Raw genomic sequence first — 16,852 nt, 5'->3', positions numbered from 1 at the left:
TCTTAGTCCAGTCTAAGCCTTAAAGTTGACTCTTGGTCATCAGAGGTGAAAAAAGTAGCTACACCCACCATTCAGCCCTCCCCCTCCCCATCATCCATGGAGATGAGTTGAGTTCTAGTCCACCCAAATCCACAAGTAGCTGGTTCACATCTCTTTAATGAGATCAAAGGCTCCTGTGTATTTTTGGGGGGGCTGAGCTAGCTAGCACTATCCCCCAAACACTGCCCCTCTCCTTGGGGCTTCAGCCCTTTCAAACAGATTCTAGGAGAGCAGAGAAAGGCCAAGAACTCAAGACATTGGGATCAGGGCTCTTTCTGGTAGGCAAGTAACCCACCCACCTTCCCCAAACTACTTATGGGATAGCTGCCTCATTGGAAGCCAACTCCACAGAAGAGACCTGGGGGATGGGGTCCAGGGGCAGTGCACAAAGGGGATGGCCCTCCACGTCTGGCAGGGTGACACTCGCCCTAGTCTCCTTGACTGGCTCTCCCTCACTGGAGTCAGGACAAGGACAGAGCTCAATACCCGAGTCACCAGTCAGGCGGCGATAGCGACAGGAAGGGGGTGTAGAGGCAGGGTTCACCCCTGCCCCAGGCTCATCCTCCTGATGGGGGGCAGTCTGGTGGGAGGAAACACCTTCCATGTTTGTTCCCTCGAGCTGGGCAGGGCAGGCAGATGCGGAGGAACTGCAGGTGCATTCGCTGGAAGTAGTCAAGGGGCAGCCTGGAGCCACAGTGTAAGGAGGCGGTGGAGTGCCTGGGCGGTGAACCACGTCTTCATAGGCTGGGGGCTTAAAGGTGCTGAGGAGGCCTGTAAAAAGAATTATGGTTGGTTGAAGGCAACCAGGGCTAGGCTAATGATCTCTATCCTATTAGGGAGCAGGAAAATGTGCTTTGATATGTGGGGGTGATTCAGGGTCCTGGTTTCAGAGGACCTGCTGGTAACCCAAAGCCTTGAGTCACTCACGGAGGTCGAGAAGTGAACCAGTAGGGACAGGACCAGCCCCATGGCATGCCCCGTGGTAGGCCAACAAGTTGATCTCACGCTGCCGCTGCTGTTGCTGTAGACGGAGTTTAGCCCGTCGATGCCGGAAGGCACAGCAGCAGCTAAAAAGGATGAGGACAGTCCAGAGCAGCCAGAACCCTGCAGGGGATGAGAAGACAGTGTCTTAGCTACCTCCCATGCAGAAGAGAGTACCTGATATAGATGGTCTGAGGTTCAAGGGAAGGTGGATAGAGGGGCCTGAGAACAGCACCCGCTGAAGACTCACACCAGAGCTCATAGTAATAGGTGCAGCAGCCGGTCTCCCCGCAGCAGTGACCACTCTCACAGAGGTAGGGCTGGTTGTTCACTCCTGGGCATAGCTCTCGAAGCTGGAAGCAAGGAGGTACTTAGAACCAAGGGAGAGTCCAGCCCAAACCCAAGATACTGCCATTGCCCACTCCCTGTACACACATAGACACAATTCCACCCTGTGAATCAAGTTAAACTCAAGAGATGTCTATGGAGGGGGAAAGAGTGATACTGAGTAGTGTTCAAATATCTCAAGGGCTGTGAAGAGAGATGAGGATCTGGAATAGGCAGAATCAGTCTAGAAAACAAGACATAAGGGGTGGACGTACAAAGAGGCAGGTTTCAGCTTTCCATATAGGAGGCTGATAACATTCAAGCCTGCCCCCAGGCCCCAAGGCGTCTCTGTTGAGTATTTTGGCAGCCACCAAAAGATGTCTAGGTCATTTCAAAGGGTATGGGGTTCAAGGTAATTTCCTCCAGAGCTAAACTGCTTTCATCATCCCTCACAGTCTGACACTCCCAACCCCCAAGCTGGATCTTTGCACCCCTGGGTCTCAGGCTTCCTAGGGAAGTGCAGGGGCAGCGTTGAGCCGCAGAGCAATGCTCCCAACCAGATGGGATTGCTGCGGATGAAGGATGACTCCCAGGGCGGGAGTCTGGGTTCCAGCTCTTTTCCAGGTTGCAGCCTCATGAGAAGCCGCGGTCAGACTGTTAAGGCAATAGGTATACAGAAAAAAAACACAAACAACTGTTGTAAGACGGAGGGAGCCTTCCTATGGCTCTGGTCACTGGGGAGCCACTGCAAGCTACTAATGCAAACATGAGATGAGGGTCTAGGAGCCTGCAAAGTCAGGTCAACTGCATCTACCTTACAAAGTTTAGACAGAGTGGAACAGACATGTTTAAGAACTTCACAGTACCTTTAATCCGAGCTCCTCCCCTCTCCCACTCCCCCCAAGGAGCGGACAAGGAAAGAGAAATAAATGGCTGTCGCGATGGATTTCTGGAGCTGCTGGGATACCTGCTGTTGCGGCACCCGAAGTGCTCCCCAGGCCTCCTCGCTGCTGTTCCCGCTGCCGGCCCGAGCCATTCCTCCACCTACAGCCCCCCGAAGACCAGAGCCTCCTCCACCATCAGCCGCCCCGCCCCTGCCACCTCTGCTGCCACCGCCATGGTCCCCGCCCGGCCCATCTTCGCTGCCGCCACCATCACTCTGCGGCCGGAGCTTCCATCCGGGGAGAGCTCTGCCAACTAGGACCCAGGTTGCTCTTTCCTACCAATCAGCACCACCCTCCGACAGACTCTCCAATGGGAGCGGAACAGAGGCTTCCCCCCGCGACCAATCGCCAGCAGTGCTCTCACCCCTCGCCCAGACAACAAGAGCTCACACAGACAAAGAGTGGAATTAGGGCCGGCCCGGTCCTGACTGACAGCAGCATCAGCCAACAGGAGCAACAGAACAGATTTGGGGTTATAGACCAATGAGCGGCCGCCTGGAAGAGCAAAATTCCTGTTGATTGGCCCAAAAGGGATTTCAGCAAATGTCTGATCACACCAGGTAGTCCCAGAGTGAGGGAAGAGGCGGGGTCCCAAAGACTGGGCGCCCCCTTGCCAGTCTCGTAGAGGGTTCTGGGCTGACTTCCTGGCTTGACACAAGTCCAGCTGGGGCAACCTGTGTGTACCATGCATTGGCCAGCCCGTCCCATCCCCCAATACTGTACAAGTCTAGGCACCAGATGAAATTTAATAGGTGGGAAAGACAATGTTATGTGGGCAGGGAATAAGGCGCAGAGTCCGAGTTAGGTAACGATCTTAGGTAGCCAGAAGGGGGGATCCAGGACCCTCTGGCGCCCCCAGTCTCATCTGCAAGTTGATGCGGTAGCACTGGAGGCTGCAGAGTGCCTGGCCTGTGCGGGAGCAGGCGTATCGGCGCGGGTGTGGGCAGCCAGGGACAGAGCATCGCGGAGGGACAGATGCTGCTGGCCGCTGAGACACTGGTGCAGGGGCAGGCACGCCAGGTGGGAAGGAAAGAGTGGACCCCTGAGTCCCGCTGCTGTAGCGCACCATGGGGGCTGGGGCTGTGGTGCGCCCTCCCCGCCGCTCGCCCCTTGCGGCCCCCCGGCCTCCCCGGCCGCTGGGCGCCGCAGTCTTGGTGAGCCGCTCTATAGTTTGGTTCTTGTGCTCCTCAGCCCTGCGCGCAGCCTGCAGCCTTCGCTTCCGCGCACGCTCCTCCCGCTTCAGCAGCATTTCCTCGGTGAGGGCTGGGGCAGGGCAGCCTGTGGCCACCGGCAGCGGCAGCACTGGGGTAGGCTGACTCTGTGCCTTCTGGAGCAGAGCCCGCTGAGGAGACAGAAAGAAAGGGTGGTGTCAGAAAATGAAGAGTGGGACTGGATGGTGGTGCACCTGGCTGAACACAAGCATCACAGAATGAAAGAACCAGGGTTCAAGACCCCAGTCCCCACCTGCAGGGGGAAAGCTTGACAAGCTGTGAAGCAGAGCTGCAGATATCTATCCAAAATAAATAACATGTATATGCTAAAATATATGTTAAAATGTTATTTATATATTTATAAATATATTCACATTTATATATGTATGTAATACATTTATATATCATATATGGAAAGAAAATTAAGGTGTGAGATTCTCCAAAACGAGAAATAGCAGTGAGGGCATGAAAGGTGGGCCCTGAGAAGTACAGAACTTGTGAAAAGGGGTGGAATGTGTACCCTCTTTTGGAGTTATTTTTTAAAAATAATCAATCTATGTATTCTTGGATAGAGATAGAGAATTGAGAGAGAAGGGGATAATGGAGAGAAATATACTTTCACCACTCTTTTTTATTTTAAATTCTTTATTTTATTTTATTTATATATTCCCTTTTGATGTCCTTGTTGTTTTATTGTTGTAGTTATTGATGTCGTTTGCTGTTGGATAGGACAGAGAGAAAATGGAGAGAGGAAGGGAAGACAGAGAGGGGGAGAGAAAGATAGACACCTGCAGACCTGCTTCACTACTTGTGAAGCAACTCCCCTGCAGGTGGGGAGCCAGGGGCTCGAACCAGGATCCTTACACTGTTCCTTGCACTTTGCACCACCTGTGCTTCACCCGCTGAGCTACCACCTTACCTCTTCCACCACTCTTGAAACTTCTCCCCTGTAGGTGGGGAGCCGAGGTTTTGAACCAGGGTCCTAATCCATTGTAACATGTGCACTTTACTAGGTGTGCCACTACCTGCCCCCTCTTGGGAGTTTCTAATACTATTTCAGACATTTGGCTTTAGATCTTTGACTCAAGGGAAAAAGCATTAGTTTACGTTACCTGTCTGCCTGGTTTACCAAACTTTGTACCCCCATATCTAGAGGTTTTATATTGTTTTAATCTTTTTTGTTTGTTCTTAAAGCAACTATTTTTTTAAACATTTTATTTATTTATTTTTTGCCTCCAGGGTTATCGCTGGCGCTTGGTGCCTGCAGTACGAATCCACTGCTCCTGGAGGCCATTTTCCCCATTTTGTTGCCCCTGTTTAGTTGTTATTGTTGTCATAGCTGTTGTTGTTGTTGGATAGGACAAAGAGAAATCAAGAGAGATGGGAAAAACAGAGAGGAGGAGAGAAAGACACCTGCAGACCTGCTTCATTACTTGTGAAGTGACCCCCTGTAGGTGGGGAGCTTGAGGCTCGAACTGGGATCCTTATGCCAGTCCGTGTGCTTTGAGCACGCGCTTAACCCGCTGCGCTACTGCCCAGATCCCTTTAGCATTTTATTTTTATTTTAGTAAAAATAGATACAAGAGAAATTGAGGAGAAGCAGGAGACAGAAAGGGTGAGAGACAAAGAGACACCTGCAGCACTATCTCACCACTGTGGAAGCTATTATAGGTGGAGACCAGGGACTTGAACGTGGGTCCTTGCACCTTGCCACATGTGCGCTCAACTGGGTGTATTCCCACTCAGCCCATTTTAATCCTTTTCTATGAATGGGTCATATCAACTGAGTAACTACTCAAACCTCAATATTTTTTTAAAAAATATTTATTCTTTATGTATTTATTTTGTTGCCCTTGTTGTTTTATTGTTGTAGTTATTATTGTTGTCGTTGTTGGATAAGACAGAGAGAAATGGAGAGAGGAGGGGAAGACAGAGAGGGGGAGAGAAAGATAGACACTTGCAGACTTGCTTCACCGCCTGTGAAGCGACTCTCCTGCAGGTGGGGAGCCGGGGACTCAAACCTGGATCCTTACGCGGGTCCCTGTGCTTTGCACCACATGCGCTTAACCCACTGTGCCACGGCCTGACCCCAAACCTCAACATTTATGGATGGCCAGCAAGATGGCTCACCTGGGAGGAAGCTTGCTTTGCCATATGTACCACCCAGGTTCAGGCCTGGCCCCCACCACCATGGAGGAAGATTTGGTCCTCTGGTGACTTTCCCTCTCTCGTTCTATCTCTGTCTCTTTCTTTTGATCTGAAAAAAAAAAAAAAATTGGCCAAGAGCAGTAAAGTTCTGGTGACAAAAACAAAACAATAAACCTTTAGGGTTACCTTTGATTCTTTTTTCTTATGCCGGTCCTTGCGCTTTGCGCCACGTGCACTTAACCCACTGAGCTACCACCCGACTCCCTGACTCTTTGTCCTTCCCCCTTCTCAACTCATCCCCAATAGCTGTCTACTTCTAAAAATATATCCGGAATTCATCTGTTTTTCTTCATTTCTACAATGTCAGCTTGGTTCAAGCCATAACAATCTCCCACCTGACCACTTCAATGGCTACCTAGCTGGTATATCCTTATTTTTGTTCCCATTCTGCTAGGAGCCAAAGAAACCTATGGAAATATAGTGAAATCTATCACTTATCTGTATACATGACTGCACAGATAACTTTCATTTATTCTCAACCATCACTAGCCATGTTCCACTTTCTTTGTACCTGCTAGTCTCTGCCTGAACAGTTTATCTGGTACTGGGAATATCATATCATCCCTGATGCCTTCCCTGAGTACCCTATCTAATGTCTCTTATCTACCACCTTCTAGTTCATCACACTATTTATTTTAATTTTTTAAATTATCTTTACTTATGTATTGGATAGAGACAGTCAGAAGTCAAGAGGGATAGAGAAGGAGAGAGACAGCTACCTGCAGCACTGCATCACCACTCCCAAAGCTTTCCCCCATAAGTGGGGACTGAGAACTTGAACGTTGTAATATGTGCATTCAACCAGGCATGTCACCACCTGGCCCCCGTCACACTATTTTTGTATTTTCTTCTTTTTTTTTTTTAATATTTATTTATTTATTTATTTTTCTGTCTCTTTCCCTCTCTATCTCCCCCCCCCTCAATTTCTCGCTGTCTCTATCCAATAATAAATAAATAAAATGTTTTCTTTTATTGTTGTTGTAGTAGTTGTTGTTAGTGATGTCGTCATTGTTAGGACAGAGAGAAATGGAGAAAGGAGGGAAAGACAGAGGGGTGAGAGAAAGGGAGACACCTGTAGACCTGCTTCACCGCTTGTGAAGTAACTCCCCTGCAGGTGGAGAGCCGGGGCTCGAACCCGGATCCTTATGATGATCCTTGCTCTTCGTGCTACGTGTGCTTAACCCACGGCATTACCGCCCGACTCCCATAGAATGGTTTTTAAAAATATTTATTTACTCATTCCCTTTTGTTGTTCTTGTTGTTAAATATTTATTCCCTTTTGTTGTCCTTGTTTTATTGTTGTAGTTATTATTGATGTTGTTGTTAGATGGGACAGAGAGAAATGGAGAGAGGAGGGGAAGACAGAGAGAGGGAGAGAAAGATAGACACCTGCAGACCTGTTTCACCGCCTGTGAAGTGACTTCCCTGCAGGTGGGGAGCCGGGGGCTCGAACCAGGATCCTTATGCTGGTCCTTGTGCTTTGCGCCACCTGCGCTTAACCCACTGCGCTACTGCCTGGTTCCCTATTTTTGTATTTTCAAAATTATTATTGTTGTTATTAATTTTTAAATTGCCATCAGAGTTCTTCCTGGGGCTCAGTGCCAGCACTACGAATCTACCACTCCTGGTGGCCATTTGTTCTGTTTTCTTCATTTTTTAATTTAATTTTATTTTATTTGGTAGTACAGAGAGAAATTGAGAGGGGATGGGGAGACAGAGAAGGAGAAATATAAGACATTTAGCAGGTGAAGCTGGTCTGTAGGTGTCTCTCTTTCTCTCCCCCTGTCTTCCCCTCCTCTCTCCATTTCTCTCTGTCCTATCTAACAATGACGACATCAATAACAACATAAAGAACTACAACAACAATGAAAAATAAGGGCGACTTCTGGAGGCGGAGCTACGAGCAGCAGATCGCTTTCTCTCCTCTCCTCTCCTCTCCCGGATCAACTAGGAATACCAAAGGAGACCACCCGGACCGAAACAAGACAGGACTAGAATGACCACAGAAACCCAGTAAATCACCCGTGAGTACAAACACGCGTGGCTGGTGACAGAGAGGAGAGAGGGGCCTAAGGAGAGATTAAGTGACTGCTAACAGTTCGACAGTTTGTCAGTGGAGACACCACCTCCAGTCTGCTCCACCAACAAGGGGACAGCTGAAGGGAGGAAAGGACTCCCCAGAGACTCACCAAGTACAGCTCTGAGTCTCCATTGCTACTACCCTCAGAATCTGGAGCAGCAACAGGGAGGGACACCAGGGCACAGAGATCTAACCGGGAAACTCAGGAGAAGACCTATACCTCGGTGGCATAGCTGAAGGGCTGTGAAAGTCTCTTTGCATAACCACTGGATTATCTCTGCCACACCCTGCTTTATCTCTTGGTCAGGAGTCATTGATTAAGCCAAGAAGCCTATTGATAGTTTAAAAGCCCTCAGGCTACCATAGCCTACAGGGGAAAAAAAAAAGGCTTTTACACCACTGAACTCCAACTCAGGGATTGAAAAAACTGTTAACTTATATAAAATGGTTAAAACAACAAGAAAAAATAATGGAGACTCGAACCAGGACAAGAGTCCAGCTAAAAGTCCTCCAGAGGGCGAAGCACAAAACAACGAGTTCAACATCCAAACATTAGCTAAGGAAATAATAACAGGAGTGAGTAAAGAATTTGAAAAAATTGTAATCAGAACTGCAGGAACAACAAATGAGAATATGGAAGAAAATTCTAATAATCGCATGGTTATTAGAGAGCTGAAAGCTGAAATTGCTGAGCTAAGAAGGCAACTAGCTGAACAAGCTAAAACAGTATCAGAGCAGGGCAACAAAATAGATGAACTCCAGAAAGCAGTAGAGGGCAGAGAGAATAGAATCAATGAGGCTGAAGACAGAATTAGCAAGATTGAGGATGAATTAGAGACAACTAAAAAAGAAGTAAGAGATGTCAAAAAGAGATTAAGAGATGCTGAAAACAACAACAGAGTCCTATGGGATGACTTCAAAAGAAACAATATACGCATTATTGGCTTACCAGAGGAAGAAAGAGAAGGGGAGGAAGAAAGCGTTCTCCAGGCCATAATAGCTGAAAATTTCTCTAGTCTAGACAACACCAAAGACATAAAGATTCAAGAAGCCCAGAGGGTCCCAAACAGAATTAACCCAGACCTAAAGACACCAAGACATGTCATACTTAGATTGGAAAGGAATAAGGATAAAGAAAGGATCCTCAAGGCTGCAAGAGAAAAACAAAGAGTCACCTACAAAGGAAAACCCATAAGATTAGCAGCGGACTTCTCCATACAAACACTACAGGCCAGAAGAGAATGGCAAGATATCTATCGAGTGCTCAATGAGAAAGGCTTTCAGCCAAGAATACTATATCCTGCTAGATTGTCATTCAGACTAGATGGAAGCATCAAAACCTTCTCAGACAAGCAACAGTTGAAGGAAGCAACCATCACCAAGCCTGCCTTGAAAGAAGTTCTGAAAGGTTTCCTATAAACAACCAGACCACCACAAATAGAACATATATCAAAACACTCTAAAACTCTACAAGAATGGCGTTAAAATATCTTCAATCTTTGATATCAATAAATGTGAATGGCCTGAATTCACCTATTAAAAGACACAGAGTAGGAAGATGGATCAGAAAACACAACCCAACAATATGTTGTCTACAGGAAACTCACCTAACGCAACAAGACAAACACAGACTTAAAGTGAAAGGATGGAAAACTATCATTTAAGCCAATGGCCCACAAAAAAGGGCAGGAACAGCTATTCTCATATCTGACATGATAGACTTTAAAATAGATAAAATTAAAAAGATAGGAATGGACACTACTTAATGCTCAGAGGATCAGTCAATCAAGAGGACTTAACAATTATTAATATCTATGCACCCAATGAGAAGCCATCTAAATACATCAAACTTCTACTGAAAGAGCTACAGCAATATATTAACAGTAACACAATCATAGTAGGGGACTTCAACACCCCACTATCTCAACTTGACAGATCATCCAGGCAGAAAATCAGTAAAGACATAAGGGAGCTAAATGAAGAGATAGATAAACTAGAACTATTGGACATTTTCAGAGTCATTCATCCCAAGAAACTGGAATACACATTTTACTCAAATCCACATGGATCATTCTCAAGGATAGACCATATGTTAGGCCACAAAGACAGCATCAGCCTATTCAAGAGCACTGAAATCATCCCAAGCATCTTCTCAGACCACAGTGGAATTAAACTAACACTTAACAATCAACCAAAGATTAGTAACAGTGCCAAAATGTGGAAGCTCAACAGTACACTTCTTAACAACTTCTGGGTCAAAGAGGAAATCAAGGAAGAAATCAAAATGTTTCGAGAGTTCATAGACACAAGCTATCAAAATATTTGGGACACAGCTAAAGCAGTCCTAAGAGGGAAGTTCATAGCTATACAAGCACAAATTAGGAAACAAGAAAAGGCACAAATAAACAGCCTGATTGCACATCTTAAAGACCTAGAAGAAGAACAACAAAGGAACCCTAAAGCAACCAGAAGGACAGAAATTACTAAAGTTAGGGCAGAAATAAATAACATTGAGAATAGGAAAACCATACAAAAGATCAATGAAAGTAAATGTTGGTTCTTCGAAAGAGTAAACAAAATCGACAAACCTTTAGCCAGACTCACAAAACAAAAAAGGGAGAAGACCCAAATAAATCGGATAGTAAATGAAAGAGGAGATATCACAACAGACACTGCAGAAATTCAACATATCATGCGAGGCTTCTATGAACAACTATATGCCACCAAGTTAGAGAACCTGGAAGAAATGAATGATTTCCTAGATACCTACCAACTTCCAAAACTAAGTAAAGAGGAAGTGGATAACATGAACAGGCCCATCACAGCTAATGAAATTGAAACAGTTATCAAAAATCTTCCCAAAAATAAAAGTCCTGGACCAGATGGTTTTACAAATGAATTCTACAAAACTTTCAAAGAAGAACTAATACCTCTACTTTTAAAAGTCTTCCAGAAGATTGAAGACACTGGAATACTCCCTGCCAGCTTCTATGAAGCCAACATCACCCTGATACCAAAAGCAGACAGGGACACAACCAAAAAAGAAAACTACAGACCAATATCTCTGATGAACATAGATGCGAAAATATTGAACAAAATTCTAGCCAACCGGATACAGCAGTATATCAAAAAGATTGTCCATCATGACCAAGTGGGGTTTATCCCAGGCATGCAAGGTTGGTTTAATATACATAAATCAATCAATGTGATCCACCACATCAACAAAAGCAAGACCAAAAACCACATGGTCATATCAATAGATGCAGAGAAAGCCTTTGACAAAATACAACATCCCTTTATGATCAAAACACTACAAAAAATAGGAATAGATGGAAAATTCCTGAAGATAGTGGAGTCTATATATAGCAAACCTACAGCCAACATCATACTCAATGGTGAAAAACTGGAAGCATTTCCCCTCAGATCAGGTACTAGACAGGGCTGCCCACTATCACCATTACTATTCAACATAGTGTTGGAAGTTCTTGCCATAGCAATCAGGCAGGAGCAAGGAATTAAAGGAATACAGATTGGAAGAGAAGAAGTCAAACTCTCCTTATTTGCAGATGACATGATAGTATACATGGAAAAACCTAAGGAATCTAGCAAGAAGCTTTTGGAAATCATCAGGCAATACAGTAATGTGTCAGGTTATAAAATTAACATTCAAAAGTCAGTGGCATTCCTCTATGCAAACACTAAGTTAGAAGAAATTGAAATCCAGAAATCAGTTCCTTTTTCTATAGCAACAAAAACAATAAAATATCTAGGAATAAACCTAACCAAAGAAGTGAAAGACTTGTATACTGAAAATTATGAGTCACTACTCAAAGAAATTGAAAAAGACACAAAGAAATGGAAAGATATTCCATGCTCATGGGTTGGAAGAATTAACATCATCAAAATGAATATATTACCCAGAGCCATCTACAAATTTAATGCTATCCCCATCAAGATCCCAAGCACATTTTTTAGGAGAATAGAACAAATGCTACAAATGTTTATCTGGAACCAGAAAAGACCTAGAATTGCCAAAACAATCTTGAGAAAAAAGAACAGAACCGGAGGCATCACACTGCCAGATCTCAAACTATATTATAGGGCCATTGTCATCAAAACTGCTTGGTACTGGAACATGAACAGACACACTGACCAGTGGAATAGAATTGAGAGCCCAGAAATGAGGCCCCACACCTATGGACATCTAATCTTTGACAAAGGGGCCCAGACTATTACATGGGGAAAGCAGAGTCTCTTCAACAAATGGTGTTGGAAACAATGGGTTGAAACATGCACAAGAATGAAGCTGAATCACTGTATTTCACCAAATACAAAAGTAAATTCCAAGTGGATCAAGGACTTGGATGTTAGACCATAAACTATCAGATACTTAGAGGAAAATATTGGAAGAACTTTTTTCCGCATAAATTTTAAAGACATTTTCAATGAAACAACTCCAATTACAAGGAAGACTAAGGCAAGTATAAACCTATGGGACTACATCAAATTAAAAAGCTTCTTCACAGCAAAAGAAACCACTACCCAAATCAAGAGACCCCTCACAGAATGGGAGAAGATCTTTACATGCCATACATCAGATAAGAGTTTAATAACCAACATATATAAAGAGCTTACCAGACTCAACAACAAGACAACAAATAACCCCATCCAAAAATGGGGGGAGGAATTGGACAGAATATTCACCACAGAAGAGATCCAAAAGGCTGAGAAACACATGAAAAAATGCTCCAAGTCTCTCATTGTCAGAGAAATGCAAATCAAGACAACAATGAGATATCACTTCACTCCTGTGAGAATGTCACACATCAGAAAAGGTAACAGCAGCAAATGCTGGAGAGGGTGTGGGGTCAAAGGAACCCTCCTGCACTGCTGGTGGGAATGTCAATTGGTCCAACCTCTGTGGAGAACAGTCTGGAGAACTCTCAGAAGGCTAGAAATGGACCTACCCTATGACCCTGCAATTCCCCTCCTGGGGATATATCCTAAGGAACCCAACACATCCATCCAAAAAGATCTGTGTACACATATGTTCTTGGCAGCACAATTTGTAATAGCCAAAACCTGGAAGCAACCCAGGTGTCCAACAACAGATGAGTGGCTGAGCAAGTTGTGGTATATATACACAATGGAATACTACTCAGCTGTAAAAAATGGTGACTTCACCGTTTTCAGCCGATCTTGGATGGACCTTGAAAAAATCATGTTGAGTGAAATAAGTCAGAAACAGAAGGATGAATATGGGATGATCTCACTCTCAGGCTGAAGTTGAAAAACAAGATTAGAAAAGAAAACACAAGTCGAACCTGAAATGGAATTGGAGTATTACACCAAAGTAAAAGACTCTGGGGTGGGTGGGTGGGTGGGGAGAATACAGGTCCATGAAAAATGATGAATGAAATAGTGGGGGTTGTATTGCTAAATGGGAATCTGGGGAATGTTATGCATGTAAAAAAAAAAAAAAGTAGAAACGCAAAGCAGAAATTGAGTTTGGAGTATGGCACCAAAGTAAGAAAGCAGAAGTATACTAGAGTTTGCAGTGAGTACCTCCCTAATACTTCCTCTCCACTTTTCCAAGCTTTGGGTCCATGATTGCTCAACAATTTGTTTGGCTTTGTATGTTAACTCTCTTTTCAGTCACCAGGTTCCAGGTGTCATCAGGATGCCGGCCAGACTTCCCTGGATTGAAGACACCACCAATGTGTCCTGGAGCTCAGCTTCCCCAGAGACCCATCCTACTAGGGAAAGAGAGAGGCAGACTGGGAGTATGGACCGACCAGTCAACGCCCATGTTCAGCGAGGAAGCAATTACAGAAGCCAGACCTTCTACCTTCTGCAACCCTCAATGACCCTGGGTCCATGCTCCCAGAGGGATAGAGAATGGGAAAGCTATCGGGGGAGGGGGTGGGATATGGAGATTGGGCGGTGGGAATTGTGTGGAGTTGTACCCCTCCTAAAATAAAAAAAAAAAATAAAAAAAAAAAAAAGAATGGGAAAGCTATCAGGGGAGGGGATGGGATACAGATTTCTGGTGGTGGGAACTGTGTGGAGTTGTACCCCTCTTATCCTATGGTTTAGTCAATGTTTCCTTTTTATAAATAAAAAAAAAAAAATAAGGGCAACAAAAGGGAAAATAAATAAATAAATAAATAAAGTAAAATTAAATAAATAAAGATAGGGGCCAGGTGGTGGCGCACCTGGTTGAGCGCACGCACTGCAGTGCACAAGGACCTGGGTTCAAGTCCCTGGTCCCCACCTGCAGCGGGAAAGCTTTGCAAGTGGTGAAGTAGTGTTGCAGGTGTCTCTCTGCCTCTCTCCTTCTCTTATCACTTCGTTCTCTCTTGATTTCTGGCTGTTTCTATCAAACAAAATAAAGATAATAAAAATTATTTTAAAAAAATGATTAAAGATAATAACAATAATGTTAGCTGGAGGTCTTGCTTGTCTTTTCCCCACTGCTATCCCCATCACCTAGCAAAGTAACTGGCAAGTGAATAAAGGATGAAACAACTTACTTGTCGAGCAGTAAGCAGCCGTTCATTGATTTCTTTCTTGAGATCACCATTGTCATCCAGCTCCCCTTTCTCTAAGGCATCCAGCCACCTCTGTTCTTCCTCTTCTTCCTGACCTCCTATGCCACCAGACAGGTCCCGAAGTGGTGAGGGAGACAGATTACTGTCTTCATCTGGAAAGGAAAGTTGGAGCACAAATGGAATGGGGTAAAATGTTCAGATGGGGTCCCCTGGAAGTTGGGCGGTAGCACAGCAGGTTAAACGCAGGTGGCGCAAAATGCAAGGACCAGTGTAAGGATCCGGGTTCGAGCCACAGTTCCCCAACTGCAGGGGAGTCGCTTCACAAGCGGTGAAGCAGGTCTGCAGGTGTCTTTCTCCCCCTCCTTTGTTTTCCCCTTCTCTCTCCATTTCTCTCTGTCCTATTCAACAACAACGATTATCAATAACAACTACAATAATAAAACAACAATGGCAACAAAAGGGAATAAATATTTTTAAAAAGCTTAAAAAATAAAAACAAACAGAAGAGATCCCCTAATGTAGTCAAATGAATAACACGATCTTCAAAATTCTCACCCTCCTCAGAACCAGCCCATTTCCCTTAACCAGGTATAGTAAGAAACCCAGTTTCCCCACCTCCAAGTCCTTCTCACCCAGCCAGGCCCGGTACTGCTCAAGGGGGACTCCTTCCATAGGTTCCTCTTCATTGTCCACAACCATAAGGGGTGAGGGTGAACGTGGCCCCTCGGGAATCACAGTGAAGGTAGGGACGCTGAAGAAAAGGCAAACCTATTCTGTAAATTGAGCAAGTATTTTCTATTGTTCAGTGGCTACATCCAGCCTTCCCTACTTTTTTTTTTTAACCAGACGGCTGCTCAGTTCTGGCCAATAGTGATGCCTGAGACTCATTCACTCCTGATAACGCGATCTCTTAGTCTTTCTTCTTGGAATTTTGTTACCTTAACGTGGGCCCTGAAGTCAGTGTCCAAACTGTCTTCTAGAAAGCCCTGTTAACTTTTCCTTCTATCTTTGCCTTAGAGTCCTCCAAGTAAAACCCTGGCCTTCTTGGTCTCACCTTTTGGTGCCCAGGACCTGCCCGCCCAGCTTGATTTTGAGTTTGAGTTGAGGCTTGGCAGGAGATGGCTGTGTGGCACCGGCCTCCTCTTCCTGGTGGTGTTTCTTCTTGTGTTTCTTCTTGTGCTTCTTGTGTTTTTTCTTGTGCACTCCGTGGCCGTGGGCTCCCGCCAAACTCAACTCGAGCGCTTCCCCTGCAGAAGTAGAGGCTGTCAGCAGTGGGCAGGGGGAGCCCCGTCGGGCCACCTGTCCTCGGGGTGTCCAGCTTTTCCCGCGGTGCTTGCTGTTACCATGACGACAGCATCGCCTTTCCTCCCCTTCCCCCCCCTCCCCGGCCAAGTCCCCTGGTTGCTCCGAGAAGCACGAAAGGAACTCCTCTGTTTCGGAAACTTCAGCTGCTTTACTAGCCCTCGCTTACCCGGCTCGGGGGCCTCCATAGCCCCAGAAGTGCTCCCGCGCCGCCACAGCTTACTCATGGGGATCTGAAGGAAGGGAGGGTAGAAATGGCTAGGACACAAGCAGACATGCCTCTTCCGCCCCGCGGAAGAAGTGACTCCAGAGGAGGAATAACGGGTTACATCCGGTGTGTTGCTGCCATGTTTGTGAGGGGCACGCTTTCTGGCTAAAACCCTCCCCCAGAAACAACATGCTTCCAACCAAAGTTCCGGGTCCTCAGAGGTGGCTTTCGCTCGGAGGGGGCGTGGCTCTCTCGTCGCCGGGTCTCCTCCGCTCGCTTCCGGAACGAGGAGCCGGCAGTTCAATTAGCGGCATATTCAAGAATGATGGGCATATCCTCGGACCAAATTCATAGCTAGGTCCAGAGGATACAAGACGAATATGAACATTTCCCCCTGCTCCTGAGGAGTTCACACTTCGGAAGAAGAGTATGTAAGAACTGTCGCTGAAGTGAAGGAGATTGTATGATGGTTATGCAAATAGACTCTGGTGCTTGAGGCTCCTAGCTCCCAGGTTAAATTCCCAGACCACCATAAGCCAGAGCTGAGCAATGCCCTGGTAAATAAATTTAAAAAAAAATAATAGCCTGGGGGAATAACATAATGGTTATGCAAAAAGACTTTACTGCCTAAGGTTCCAAAGTCTCAGGTTCAGTCCTCAGCACCATCATAAGCCAGAGTTGAGCAGTACTCTGGTAAAAAATACATAAATAAATAAGTAGCAGTAAAGGTAACACATTTCTTTTTTTAAAAAATCACTTCAGTGCTGGCCATGGCATGTCCTATAGAATGTACATGTTACTATGTGCAAGGACCCAGGTTCAAGCCACCAGCCCCCATGTTCAGGGAGGAAGCTTCATCATGAGCAGTAAAGTAGTGCTGTGGGTATCTTTCTCTCTCCCTCTCAACTTCTCTGTTTCCATAAAAAATAAAACAATCTTTTTTTTTAAATCACTTCAGAGCATATGCTGATTTACAGGATTGTTGCTGTCACAGTGGTATA

At 45.4% G+C, this 16,852-nt stretch overlaps 2 protein-coding genes across 3 annotated transcripts; both read right to left on the bottom strand.

Annotated features, from left to right (window-relative positions):
- Positions 1-136: 136 nt before the first annotated feature.
- WBP1 (WW domain binding protein 1) lies at positions 137-2,548 on the bottom strand. Of its 2 annotated transcripts, none has more exons than XM_007523356.3 (4): positions 2,315-2,548; positions 1,271-1,373; positions 967-1,143; positions 137-810 (listed from the first exon to the last, which is right to left on the bottom strand). In XM_007523356.3, the coding sequence occupies exons 1-4, from the start codon at positions 2,381-2,383 to the stop codon at positions 353-355; spliced, it is 807 nt and encodes a 268-aa protein (XP_007523418.1). In that variant the 5' UTR covers positions 2,384-2,548; the 3' UTR covers positions 137-352. The 2 variants fall into 2 exon arrangements, with proteins under 2 accessions (XP_007523418.1, XP_016043759.2); XM_016188273.2 differs by having other exon boundaries at positions 2,449-2,526.
- Positions 2,549-3,019: 471 nt separating this feature from the next.
- On the bottom strand, positions 3,020-15,958 carry INO80B (INO80 complex subunit B). The gene is made up of 5 exons (XM_007523355.2): positions 15,813-15,958; positions 15,396-15,588; positions 14,974-15,092; positions 14,324-14,493; positions 3,020-3,633 (listed from the first exon to the last, which is right to left on the bottom strand). Exons 1-5 carry the CDS (start codon positions 15,868-15,870, stop codon positions 3,106-3,108), a joined length of 1,068 nt encoding a protein of 355 aa, XP_007523417.1. The 5' UTR covers positions 15,871-15,958; the 3' UTR covers positions 3,020-3,105.
- Between the last annotated feature and the right edge of the window lie 894 nt (positions 15,959-16,852).

This window comes from Erinaceus europaeus, chromosome 3, assembly GCF_950295315.1.
Source record: "Erinaceus europaeus chromosome 3, mEriEur2.1, whole genome shotgun sequence".
NCBI lineage: Eukaryota > Metazoa > Chordata > Mammalia > Eulipotyphla > Erinaceidae > Erinaceus > Erinaceus europaeus.
The sequence above is the reverse complement of the archived record's forward strand: the minus strand, read 5'-3'. Positions and strand labels throughout refer to the sequence as shown.